Source organism: Rhamphochromis sp. 'chilingali', assembly GCF_963969265.1.
Source record: "Rhamphochromis sp. 'chilingali' genome assembly, chromosome: 8".
Classification (NCBI taxonomy): Eukaryota; Metazoa; Chordata; class Actinopteri; order Cichliformes; family Cichlidae; genus Rhamphochromis; species Rhamphochromis sp. 'chilingali'.
In genome coordinates, this window is record NC_137935.1 from 38,930,607 (window position 1) to 38,944,210 (window position 13,604).

Sequence of the window (13,604 nt, forward strand, 5' to 3'; positions counted from 1 at the left end):
CTGTTGAGTATCATGATTGATGGGGCTGCGGTTTATCCCGCGGAGTTTGAGCATGTGGCCGTCGTCCGTTCTCAGAGGACAGCTTGGTAACATGCGAGCTGGACACTGTTAGTGTGCTGTTAAATGTATTTTAAGCATCTTTTTGCCTCTGTAATTAGTCAGGAGAGATGTAGGTGTATGAATCCAGGCCTGCAGCATTAACCTGTTTTTACACCAACTGGCCAGTATACATAAAAATAAATTCACTGCGCTTGATCCAGGCAGCACGTGGCTTCAGCTGCACATGCCATCTCTGCTGATATACTGTACGTGGCATGTGTGTCTCCAGCCGCATTAATGTGTGATGTCCTTTACACGGGAGCGTGTGTTAAGCCCGGCTTTTCACAGCGCATCAGGATGATCTCCGGTAGATTTTAATGAGCTTTCCCACTAATGTGGGTTCAGTCTTCCAACTGGACAGCTTTCTAAGGATCGTGCACAGCAAGGATTCATACAGGGATTTTAAATGTTTTTATATGTGCAGCTCATTATTATTAGTCGCATTTTCACATATACTGTCAGTGTGCTATGATATGCCAGTACTATAGATGATGAACGTGGGCGTCTGATTCTGAATATTCTGACCCCTGTAGCCGTTTCCAAAGGCCTGATGGCGTTTGTGTTTATCTTCACATTGTGTTGTTCTGGAGACTGAAAGAATTTGCTTGATAGAACATTTTTTGGTCACTCTAAAAAGTTAAAGCACAGAAGTAGACTGCGCCCAGCGCCAGTGCCTGTTTCAGGGTCGAGCCCCTACGCTCTGCCGATGGGGATAAGGGCAGCTCCATGTAAGGTCACACTCATCGCCACATAATTAAGGTGGTTTTATTTATGGGTAGGATAAATAACAACAAGGTTTGGAACATTCTCGCTTTTCTCTGATGGAAAAATAATTTAAAGGTAGTTGCGTTTGCTATGAAATGCTTGTAGTAAGACCTAGAAGCATTAGATTTTGGAAAATGCGTCTGTCCAGTGTGAATTATTTGTAGCAACAATTCCTAAATTGTTGCTCCTAAAATAAACTAATTGAATCCAAACTTATAAATGTGGTGTTTCCTCGGCATAGGACACAAAACAGGTGCTCTGCATTATTGTGTGGTTAATAAACGTGTATTAGGGACACTCAGTTTAGAAGGATCTCATAAATGATTTGTTTTATAACAGCACTTGTGGCTGAGCCTTCACATGAACATAAAAAGTGTGTGGAGGTGAACGTGCACAGAGAAGGTACAGAGAGTAGAATCACTGCTTCTGTGAGAGAATGCACCGAGGTCAGCGGAGGATGGCCAGCAGGCTGCTTCAAGCTGCCGGGGAGGCAGTAGTAACTGAAGTAACTAATGGTCACAACCAAGATATGTAGAGGAGCATCTCTGAATGCACAACACGTTGAAGACCACATCAGGTACCACTCCTGTCTGCTAAGAACAGGAAATTGACAGCTCACCCAAACTGGAAAAATGTTGCCTTGTCTGGTGAGTCTTAAATGTGTTTGGACATTCAAAAATCATCCTGCCTCATATCTGCAGTGATGATTGTGTGTATATGGGCCGGGATCTGTGAGGAATGTTTCCAGCAGCTTGTTGAATCTATTCCATGATGAATTAAGGCACTTCTGAAGGTAACAGTGAATCCAAGCCAGTTCTGGCAAGATGCACCTAATAAAGAGTCTTTTGTTCACTGACAGTATGAAATCACCATTACAAGCTAGCACTAACCCGACTTTGCTCCATAATGATGACGTGAAGTAATTTTCACATAGGTTTCACACAGTTAGCATATGCACATGTGTATAAGTGTGTGTGTGACACTGTTGGGGGTTGGAATGTGACGTGAGAGCACTAATCAGAGGCAGCTGCAGCTAATGGTGAGATTAAAGTTAAAACACAAAAACAATCAGCTAGGATAAGTATACTATGGCTATGGGTTACTGCCCCCATCCCAGCCTCCCAGGGGGAAAGAGGGATGGATGGATAGAAGGATGGATGAGACTCTACCCAGTCTGGCTGGCACAGAGCCTCTGATTAAAAGCTCCTTTGTATTCTCTTTGATCCCCTCCTCTCAGTGGTGTGTCTCATCTCACCATAACAGGCACATGACACACACTGCCAGTCGGGGCCTCAGGAAGTGCTCTGTACATGCAGTTGTGTTCGTGAGGACATTTCTCCTTCACAGTACATAAGAGCACGGACAAAGGCAGAAAATGACACGCGTGTTAGTCGGTCATGTTGGGAAACTGAAAACTTACAGAGTTCTTGACGTTGGGGTAACTGATTAACGTAAACTCTTCAAAGTCCACAGTCTGGATCTTTTTTGCCAATTTCAGCAGATGGTGTTTAATTTCCATGGAGATAATTGTATCCTGGCAATAACAACATTGTACTCAAATACATCTGACAGGGAAAGTAGCACGAGCGGTCAACTGAAAAGACGGGTTTCAAACCTGCAGATTAGTCAGACTTATACAAAGGTGACCAGCAAAATAAAGGTGTGTGTTGTACTTGATGTAGCTGCTATCCCAAACAGCAGAGGTGATCCGCTAAATTTAACTAATACCAGCTAAATAGTAAAAAACTAGAAAATCCCATTAACTTGTAGAGGAAGTGATGTGCAAGTGTGAAAAGATGTGAGGACTTTTCACAACCGCTAAAATATTTGTGTGCTGAGAGAGCAGATTTAGTCTGTGTGAATAAAAATGAAAGTCTGCATGTGTTTGTGTGAGAGTGTAAGAGGATTAGGCCTGTTCACAGCCGAGGGTTTCGGACCGTTCCCTCTGTACGGCTGATGAGGCATTAACTTGCTGCTGTTTTGTTATGTGTCTGTCGGATTGTGTTGAGGACAAATTTCCAAAAAGTACTACATTTTCCTCCTTTAACACTGCCGAGAACCCCCATTCCCGCACTCATCCAACTCCAGCCTGGAAAACCTCCACGTTATCCCCAACTGTGGCATACGCTTCTGCTTTACTGACTGCTTTTTCATATCCATGTTTTGAGTTAACATTTTCTTTCGAAGACTGGCCCCCGATGTCATCCTGAGCATGGCTTCAGTCCCAGGAGCCTTACAGTCATCATTTGTGCCTACGTGGTTTAGATTCCACATGAGCTGAGTTTTCTTGGTTAAGAAGATTTAGTTTTTCTCACCTCCAGTGGTTAAACTACTATCTCAGAGCTTTCTTCTTCTCAGGATGATCCTGCTGTAACCCAAGAATCCCATCTGCTGCGCGCTTTCAAATATTTTGCATTGAAAGTGACATTTTTATAGATAAGCCGCTATGATCAGCCACTCTTTAAAAGCCTATACCAGTCAAACCTCGTGGTAGTTTCCGTTTCTTCACTGGCCTCACTCCAGAGCAGCTTTATCTACACATCACATCAGACAAAACCACCTTGTAAATAATCATATTACTTTACCTTGTGACATCAGTCCCAGAGGAAAAGATCCCCGACGTTAGAGCGCTCGGGGATTGTGTTGGGGGCGTGAGGGGTTAAGACTTGTTGAATAGCTGGTGGGCGTCACACAATGAGGTGGATTAGGCAGCACTAGAAAAGGCCTTTAGGGCTTTACTGGGGTGTTCAGCAGCTTACATCGCCTTCAATAACACTGCAGCACAGATCCAGCTGGGTAACTGAGGCTAGCCTGTAGGGTAAGAGCCTGGAAGTATTGATCAGCAGTGTGGAAAGAATGGAGGAAAAATAAAATTAGCAGAGCTTTTTGGATTTACAGGAAGAATTAAACTATGGAAATGCTGGTAGGGTGAAAAAATAAAAGTAAACTGTGATGTATGCTGCGATATTGTGCGTTCATGTGTCAGACAGAAAGTGTGTATTAAAAGGAGATTGGCCTTTTAAACCAATATCAATGTAACCATCCCAGCGTCACCAGTTTCTCCTCTTAAAATCTTAAAATCTTAACTTCAGTGTTATTGGCACTGCAGTGCTGATGTCTCAGTGAATGCAGCGCCGTTTTCCCAGATACTAATTAAATCACCAGTACCATGTTATCTGAACCCAGAACAGTGTAAACCAGCAGTTCTCATCTCTGCCTGGAATTACTGCAGCATTTCTGCCCAGCGTTGGGAAATTAAAGAGGAAGGGGTTGGGAGAGGCTGGGATCTCGCCACAGTGTGGCACATTGCATGTTAGCTGGGATAATAACAGTTGCGGTTTGTCTTAGGTTTCCTGAGCTAAAGTAAGAAGCTTCCACTTCCTGCAAAGCCACCATGACAAAGACAGCATCCACATTAGCTCCTGAACATCTGCAGGACACAGGGACACATTAAACTGTGGTTTCATGTCACTGCGCTATGAATTTGAACTCAGTCTTAAGCAAATTAGGATTTTTGTTCATCCCGAGGTCAGTAGCGTTTTCTGCAGTTAGTTTCAAACGGCTGGAGGATTCGGAGCGTTACGTTCTGGCCCAGGAAAAACTCGGAGTGACAACAGTTTCAGATCACAGCAGCGCCTATAAACAGCTGTATTTACCTTTATTTTCACTCTGGTTGAGAACATTGTGTCACTAACACAAGAATGACCGAAACACATCTCGTACCTACCAGCACTCCTTTCTGTTCATACTGAAGGCCATTCTGGAGAGGACTCGGAGTTTGAAAGTGTCAACATGTCTGTTACAGTTAGAATAACAAGTCACTGCACAGGAGTAAAGAAGCAATAATTTACTAAACCAAAAGAATAGTTATTAAATATAACGCTTTGCAGTTTGATCCTCGTTGAGTCGTCGAGTCCTTCTTTCTCTTGCCAATGTGATGTTTCGTGTCGCTGAGTGTCTGTCGGATGAGAACATTTGATCGTCTCTAGTCTACAGCCTGAGCCGTGAGCATGCGCACGTCTCCTGTAAATGCATTATCAAATCCTGCTCTCGGTTTGTCGATGCTCCGTCGCAGATGCGCAGTGCAGTGTGTTTGCAGGGCGGCGACCGGTGTCAGCAGAACATCCGGGAAGCAACAGCAGATTAAACGCAGCTAGAAGCCTGATGGATGTCACTGCACACTGCAAGCATCGCAGTCTTAATACTGCGTTGCCGCTTTTGCGCACGCCATCCCATCCACATATCTATGGATATGTTTTACAGCATTTAATAACAGTAATAAGTTCCTTATGGAGGGATTTTTACCAAAGTAGCTCGGTCATTCCACAGTGAAGGACGCTGAAGGGCTGGGAGGGGGGCAGCCATGCGACATGTCAGAAATATGCCCTGTGTCACCCAGAGAGTTGAGTCCCAGAATAACTGATGTCCACTCATACTGTGGGTTATTCCCACAGATGTGGATTTCATCTGTCTGACACAAAAGCAGGTTCGTAGTGGTCTCATGAGTAATCGCGGTGGAGCAATAAGAAGGGAAACTCCTGGAACCTCTGTGCTGCCTGAAAATCCCTTTTTGACTCTGTAAAGTGAAGCTGTTAAAGTCCAATGTTTCGTGCTGTTACACTCACATCTGCTCTAATGTTTAGACTTGATCGTGTATGTTATTGTGTCTTGCTAAAATACTTTGAAAATAATTAGAAGTAGATTTTGTAATATTATGATACAATCCATAGACCACCAACCAAAGTACCTCCATCTGCTGAGCAGACACGGTACGAACTCACAATGTGTTTGATGTGTGAATTTAGCCCTCAGTCAGCCATCATTTAGCATGTTGGTCATCAACAATGTGAGAATTCCCGATGTAGATTATCAAAACATTTTCTTTTAAGGGAAAACTCTCAGTGCTTGCCCTGAAATGTTGGTAATAATCCCATTAAACATGAAAACTTGATGGAAGCCCAACTACAAGAACTACAGTAGGTTAAAGTTGAACCACGACAGTAGCCTGTGCTCTGTGGCGGGAGCATTCAGAAAGATTGATAAGGGCCGTTTAGCTTGTGCAGTCATAAAAGGGAAAATTAAATATGCAAAGAAGCGATATGTTTGTAATACACCGGTGGAATTAAAAAGGTGTTTTCCTGTTGCTTCATAACTGCAAATGCAATCAACGTTTTGAGTAAACAGCGTCCTATAGCCGGGGTGTGGCGATGCCGTCAGGAGGGTTTTCACTTGGACACAAATGAAGCAGCGTGAACGCTCTTCCTCAGGACCTGAGCAGCATCTCAGCCCAGCTTAGTGAAGTCTTGTCACTTGACATTTTTCAGTAAAAACTTTCTCTGAGATGCTGTCGGTAGATTTTATTTACTCATTCTCAGCTGGTGTATTCCTGAAAGAGGGCTGCACCTCCGGTGGTTCTGAATAAACCACAAGGAGACTGAGGCGGCACACGAAGGTCTAGTTATTGATTAGCCAGTTTGTCTGCTGGCTCTAACTCTACGTTCTCTCGTTCTGTCTCACTGTCCCCGCAGAGCTGCAGAGGGAGGGAAGCATCGAGACCCTCAGCAACAGCTCAGGTTCCACCAGCGGCAGCATCCCACGCAACTTCGAGGGCTACCGCTCGCCGCTGCCCACCAACGAGAGCCAGCCGCTCAGCCTCTTCCCCACCAACTTCCCCTAGGACACCTCGTCGCTGGCATCCGTCCCACCCTGCTCTGCCTGCCCGTCCACCATCGTACACTCACGCACCGATGCGGTGTATTGAGTCCAAATCAAAAGATTTGTGTTTCTATGGTCAGCATGCGTTTTGTTTTTTGTTTCGTTTCTTCTCGTCTCAGACGGCTGCTCGCCAATCAGCTGCGGCCGCCACTGGTCATTCATTTCTGGGGTTGAATTTTCAAGCTGCTGAAAATTGTGCCAATTTCCACTCAATTCAAATCTGATCATTTTAATTCCCAAATCATTCCAAAAACACTGATTTGCTGTTTACCCTCGAATTGTGCTCATGTCTGGGTGGAAACACCTGGACTCGTTTATTGCAGACTTTTGGAAACTTGTTCATTTAAAGGGTAGCAGCTGTTTTGAGCAGCTGCTTAGAAGGAAGCTAAATAAAGAACAGATAAAATACAGTTTAATATTTTGATATGTCTGCTGTCAGGGAGAAACGTCCACTATTTTCAACATTAGAGCGTAACCCTGCTCGTTACCTCGTTGCTTCGTCGCCTGCTGCTCGCTCAGCTGCCGTCGTTCTCAGTGTGTGTTTTTGAAGGTTAGGTGCGCCCATTGTCTGAATGAAGCGTAGGAGACGGGAGTGCTGACAGAGGAAAAAAAGGAAATGTTTATTCCAGGCAGCGACGTGCGGGAGCTCCTTCTCCCCGTGTAAGAGCGTCGCTGCCTCCCGCTCAGTGTTTTAGATTAAATTTGCTCCTTTCATGCCTTTGATTTTCATGTAATCATATTTGACAAAGGGTGCAGTAACAAGATGACACTATTACTGCTTTGCTGGAGTAATTCAGATGTTTACAGTGTAATCGAGATGTTTCTGAAATCATTTGGATATATTCCCCACTCCGCCTTTCCAGATAGTAAATTTTAATTGAGCGCAGTAACGGAGGCTTGTGTAGTCGTCACGCCGAATTTTGTACATTAACAACTTTTGACCAAAATCTTTTTCCTATTCAAGATCTTTCAAATCTATATTTTCCTGTTTTTTTTCTTTGCCTGCAGAAATAAAGAGTTTGTCTGACAGTTTGTTCAAAGTGAAAATAACTGCACTGTTAACGTCTCCCAAGAAAATGCTCGAAATGTTATTTGCAGTGCTACATGTGGACTGCCTGCATGTCCGATGTGCTTTCTCAGACACTGAATGGACAGTAAAAAAAAGAAAAACATCATTATTATTCTTGTTGTTGGATTTGTGAAACATTGACTTCTTTCCCTGCGTTCATGCAAGAAAAAAAAAACAAAGTGAAGAAAATGAAACCGTCTTTTGTCCTCACTCTGATTGCTCCTAATGTTCCCATTTCAACCACAGCGGTGACCATCAGCGCACAGTACCACTGCTAATTAGTGCCATATTTTTTTAACAGGCAGTAAAGGGTGGTTAAAGGACGCTTTATGGGCAACTCGTGCTCTTTGTTCTGAGAGAGAAGTGAGAGTTTGTTTCTCTGTTAATCAGCAAAACTTCTAATTCTAAAAACAAACCTGAGGACAGTTAAACTGAATGACATTAGATTAAACAGTGTGTGCTTCATGTGCCACGATTGATCTCATTCCCAACACCGTGAGCTGCAGTGGAAGCTTCCCAGCCTTGAAGAGAAAAGACGCGTAACCATCAACAGCTCGTGCCGTACGCTCGTGTATATTTCAAAAGGAAAATGGCTACAGCACGAGTTCGTGAGCAGACTGAATGGATAAATGTGAACCTTTGTGTGTTTGTTTAGGCTGATGTGCAAGATTCCATTACGAACAAAGCTGGGAGGATGTGCCACTTCACCAGAGGAACTTCAGCATTATGCAACATAAACTGAAAAGACAGCAGTTTGCAAATGAAAGTCATTTTATTTTATCATGTTTTTGCAAACACTTTACATTATGAAATATCTTCAGAGGTGCACATTTTAATACAGAGGAAGTGTCCGTCACCACCACAGACACATGTGAAGTGTAACAAAAGTTCCACACGCACCAAAATCCCTAAAATGTTTTAAATGTAAACAATTATTGATTTCTAACAAGTGGGCAGTGACGTGGGAGTGCAAGGAAAGAAATTCTGAATCACTGAACTTGAGCAGCTCTGTTTACATGAACTCAGAGGAACATGTGTGCTGTTACTGAGCTCCTAAATCTGCTCCCTGATTTCAGTCAGTGAAGATGACACAGTTGGCTCCCTGACATATAAACTGCTCAAACTTTGAAATTTCTTGATTCTGACCAGAGCTCCTGCTTGGAAATGTGTGATTAGAGAAGAAAACTTGTGAATATTCAGCAGGACTGTGACAGTATTAACTAATCGGGTCAGCAGCCGGCAGCAGAATATAAGAAGAGTCCTGCAGGTTTTTGGTGAGATCAGTGTCCAGCTCCACTGAACAGTTTCCCAGAATCATCCCGGCATCGTTATGGTCATCAGAGATGTTGTTAGTTTGTTATTCTTTAGGCCAAGTGCCAACAATTGATGCGGTTGCACAACTGTGCACCACTTTCCATTTAGGGTTATCAATAAACTTGCTTGTTGCCAGCTGCAGTTCAAAATATAATTTTCAGAATAAAGAGCAAGAGGTCTGCTGGCCTTCTCTGAAGTGTGCAATGTTCCTCGCAGCTCACAGTTTCACTCTTGGAGGAAGGCCTGTTACACAGCGAGTGTGCGCAGTAACAAGCTCCCTTCTAGGCAAAGCATTGGGCCGCGAGTTCTGTTGCTACTCAGCAGCTTTTCCCAAGTTTGTGTTGCGCACAAGGCAAATTAGATTTGAACCCATGACCGTCTCCCTGCTTGAGTTTTTACCACCACGAACTCCCAGCTGGCTTCAGCATTTCACTTCAGCTACAAACCAACACAGTGCTGTTCTTTCGTGTATGGCTGTGCAGTTGGAGAGTGTAAATTGGCTCCCGACGGTGACTCTAAATTACAAATCAACTGTTCGGGAATTCAGTATTGGCGTGGATTCTACGTCCTCAATAAAAACGAACTCGACTAGTTTTTTAAACGATACACACTGAATTTTGCGTTAAGACGGGACTTAAAGAGACGTGGATTCAAAACACACATGCATGCAGAGCTGTAGAGAGGGCTGTAAACGCACATTCTGCAGAGTATTATTTTTATTTCTTTTCTAAATATGTTTTTGGAGACATTCAGTAAGCGCTCCATTTAGCTGCACAGGGTTGAAAAAAAGTGCGCGGTGGACTGAGCAGAGGAAGACTCCGCTCACACTGAAACATCCAGGCTGTGCTTTAGGGACGAAAATGAGATGTTTTTATGTTTAAAGTTTCGTTCTTGTTTTTTCTTTTTTTGTTCTTATTTTGACTGAATTCCGTGATGTTAAAAATACACCGGAGCTGTTTCCGAAGTATTGTGGAGAAAACAGGCTGCTGATTTTAACTAGTGTGCAACAAGTGATTAATTCAGGCCCATCAAACCATATGTTAGAACCCTGATGCTGAACAGCGCAGCTGTGTGAAACCTCGTTTTCTGGCTTAGATCTAATAATTTCTGTCAGCTGGATAAATATTAGAAAATTCAAATGAAGCAACGCTGAAATGAAACTGTGTGAAAAGTCTGGACTCGGTGTTCCTGCGGGCTCCTGTCGTGCCACCCTTTGAGACCAGCGTCACGCTGTGACAGCGTCACTGCGGGACCGCAGGAGGGACAGCAGTGCCATCCATTCAGAACTTTTCAGGTTCGTTTCATTCAGACCGAGTCATTCATATGCAGTGCGTGTGATCAGACGTGACGTGTCTCTGTTGCGTAATTCGATCTTTCAAGAGGTTAAAAAAAAAACGATATTTCGGATATCTGTCGTTCAGGCGTGATTTTAATTTACTGCAGCTTCGCTGTTTCTGTCGCGTTTTAAGTGATTTTCAGGCTGTTTTAACGTTTTCATTCTCCAGGTGTTTTCATAAGAATCGAAATAAGAATAAAGCGTATTTGTTTAAACTTCCCTGCCCTGGGTGAGAGGTTTTCTGTGGGCTATTTAGTGGATGTCCTGATGTTTTGCGGTACCGGGTTCCTGAAAGCAGAGGCCTGCAGGTACAGCCTCTCCTCTTCCTCCGTTCCTCTGCTGCTGATCCTTAATATGATTCAATGTTCCCGGCGCTGCAGCTGCTAATTTAATCTCTCCATGCTGTCAACACATCTGCAAAACACACAAAAGATTATTTTGCTGTTTAAAAAATGCTCCTCGATTTAGATGAAATGGTAATAAATGCTGTCAGCTGGATGATGTTAAATACCCGAATGTTTGCTGATTAGGATGAATTTAGACCTGCTGTTCCGAACCACAAGCATGCACATAAACAGAGTGGAATCTCCTTCTTGGATTTATTTGGTAAAACTGCGCGCAAAAAAGAGACTTTATTGTAGTTTTTAAAAACAAAAATACAAATATAAGTTGAGCGATTGTTTGCTCGATGTGCCAAACAAATGTTTGTTTGTTTGTTTGTTTGATTTAAAAAACTACAAATAATACATGGAACTTCCTAAATGTTTAGATTTGAGCGGATGAATCTAATAATAATACAATAAGCTTAAAGAAAAAAACATAAATGTGGATTTTGCAGTCACCTTGTTTGTCGGAAAGATTCGTAAAACATCAAATGCAGGTTTAAGAGGATCGCTGTAAATAAGGATGAACTTGCTTTGACAAACATTTGTGCGCATGCACGAGTACAGTAAAAATAATTTGTGTCGTTCGGGTTCAATCCAGAAGAATCCAGCCAGCAGAGCTAATTATTGGGCCTCGGGGTAACACTGTGTACCTTTCAAGGATAACGTGCAGACATACTGCACCGTATGTGCGCCGTTACTTCTCGATTTTCAGGAGCAATATCAGGAGATTCCAGCGGAATAACAAACACAGTTTAGGTGCAAATATTATTATTACTTTTTTTTTTATCTTAAACTTTAATATTTGACTATTTACTTCGGGAAATCTAAATTATTTCTCACATCCGCCCCCCGGATATCCGCGAGAAATTTCCTCTATAAAGTAGTAACCCGACAACAACAGAAGCCCGTTTTAATTCATAGTTTATTTCATATTTATCTATTTTTTCTACCTGAGAATAACAGCAACAGGTGATGTCATCATTTGGATTTCCTGTATTCGCGTCTTTTTTCATTTCTGGACAAAGTCAGACACGTACATGAGCGCAGCGCGCCGTGCACCTGTGGCGCCACCCAAACATCTCCTGTCCGTGACGCAGTGACCAGCAGCATCAGAACTGAGATGGCTGAAATGAGCAGGGGGATTAAATGTACTGAAACGGAAAGACTTCAGATTTCTGTGAGGCTGTCTGCTGCGTGACGCCTGTAGCTGTGACAGCTCTGTCACCCTCCTCTGGCTCCCTCGGGTCACCATAGCGCCCTCACCTGGCGTTCCACCTGTCAGTCAGACGCACCTCAACCCCTCTATTCAACATCGTGGACGCAGATGAGATGAGAAGGGAGCAAGGAAAATAAAAGGCTTCAGCCCTGGATGTGAGTGGCTGTAGTTCATGACTGAACATGTATAAGGTGCGACATTTTTATTTCATCATTATTATTATTATTTTAATAGCATATCTGTGATGAATCCGGTAATATTCAGAGCCAAAAACAAACAAGCAAACCTCTTTTTCGATGCATTGTTCCAAATAATATGTGTGCGGGAGTGTTTGAGTTTGGGAGGGCTTAAGGAAACATTTTCCTTTTGCTACAAGTGAGAAGTGGTATGTTTCATTTAGCAAAGGCAGCCGGAGAGGAGCAGGAGGAGGAGGAGGAGGAAAGCTGCTGGTAGTTACAGGAGGAGGAGAGAGAAGGAGGAGCGGGAGAAGAGAAAGGAAGGAGGAGGAGGAGAGGGCCGCTGGTCGCCGGGTTTCCATGTGACAAGGGGAAATATGAGGGACTTTGACAGGTCTTAAACGGTCTGGCGCCAAGGCCTCAGTCTAGCCGCTAAATATAGCCTGAGAGATGATGCAGGGAGATGGGAGGAGAAGATGGAGAGATGAAAGGAGAAAAGGAACAATGCGGAGGAAAGGAAGAAAATAACAATACTCGATTATAGACGAATATGGCGCAAAAACCGTCCCGTTATGTTGTAATTAGAGCGTCTTTGGCCCGGATCGCTGACACAGGGGCCAAATGACCGGGACGGAAGGCGCATTTTACGCACAGTTGTATTGTCTTGTATTGAACGGACGAATAAAGGACACAGAAAAACCTCAGTCAACTTCCTACTGTATGGAAAGCGTCCTGCAAGTAGTTAATTCACGGTAAATACGAGCCTGCAGCTTGAAGTGTGACAAGCAGCTCCAAAGGTCTCTGATTTAAGCCTCCAAACGTCCTCATCTAGGCTCGTTTCTGACAACTATGTGACCTTATTTTTTTTATTATTTTATTTTAAAAACATACATTTTCAGACAACAGAAATTAAAGACAAAACCAGATAATTTGCTCATTTTTGGCGCATTTTTTCTTCGCAGACGCTTCATATCCACATCCCCAGCTGACAAACACATGCCCAAAGAACAAGTCTAAGGAGCATATTTACTGTCTGCTTCCATTAATCCACAACACACAGGACGCGTTAATCTATCGGGCCGATGCCCCTTCCACGTAGAGCTCCCAGCAGCCTGGAGCTCTGCTGCCTTGACTTAATGACTTTTAAATCGCGCTTGATGGAGATTTCTGTACCGTTGAAGGCACAGAACAAATAAATGGTGACTAATTTGTAAAAGCATTGTTGATACAATTATCCCGTTGAGCATTCCAACAGAAAAACCGTTATCCACCTCCATATGTTGCTAATCTGTTTTCATTTGTGTCACAGTAAAGCCCAGTGAGCAGCTCCCAAAGTCTCCTACGTCTTCAAAAAATAAAAAAGCAGCTTTAGGGACGAGTCAGCTGTTAGATACACACCACAACAACACCCATCTTAATTATTTTCAGTCTGAAACAGCTCTTCTTAACCTTGACACTCTCTGTGCTGCTGATGTGTGTGCCGTGCGGGAGCGCATGACGCTTCGGGGATGTGTGTGGGATCCACTGG

The 13,604-nt window shown here is 43.4% G+C and overlaps 1 protein-coding gene across 1 annotated transcript in view; it reads left to right on the top strand.

Moving 5' to 3' along the window:
- Positions 1–7,850, top strand: part of bcas3 (BCAS3 microtubule associated cell migration factor) — a 318,948-nt gene extending 311,098 nt beyond the window's left edge. The window contains exon 24 of the mRNA XM_080889011.1: positions 6,393–7,850. Within this exon, the coding sequence (XP_080745137.1) occupies positions 6,393–6,541 (149 nt within the window). The 3' untranslated portion in view covers positions 6,542–7,850. The remainder of the gene's footprint in view (positions 1–6,392) is intronic.
- Positions 7,851–13,604: the final 5,754 nt, after the last annotated feature.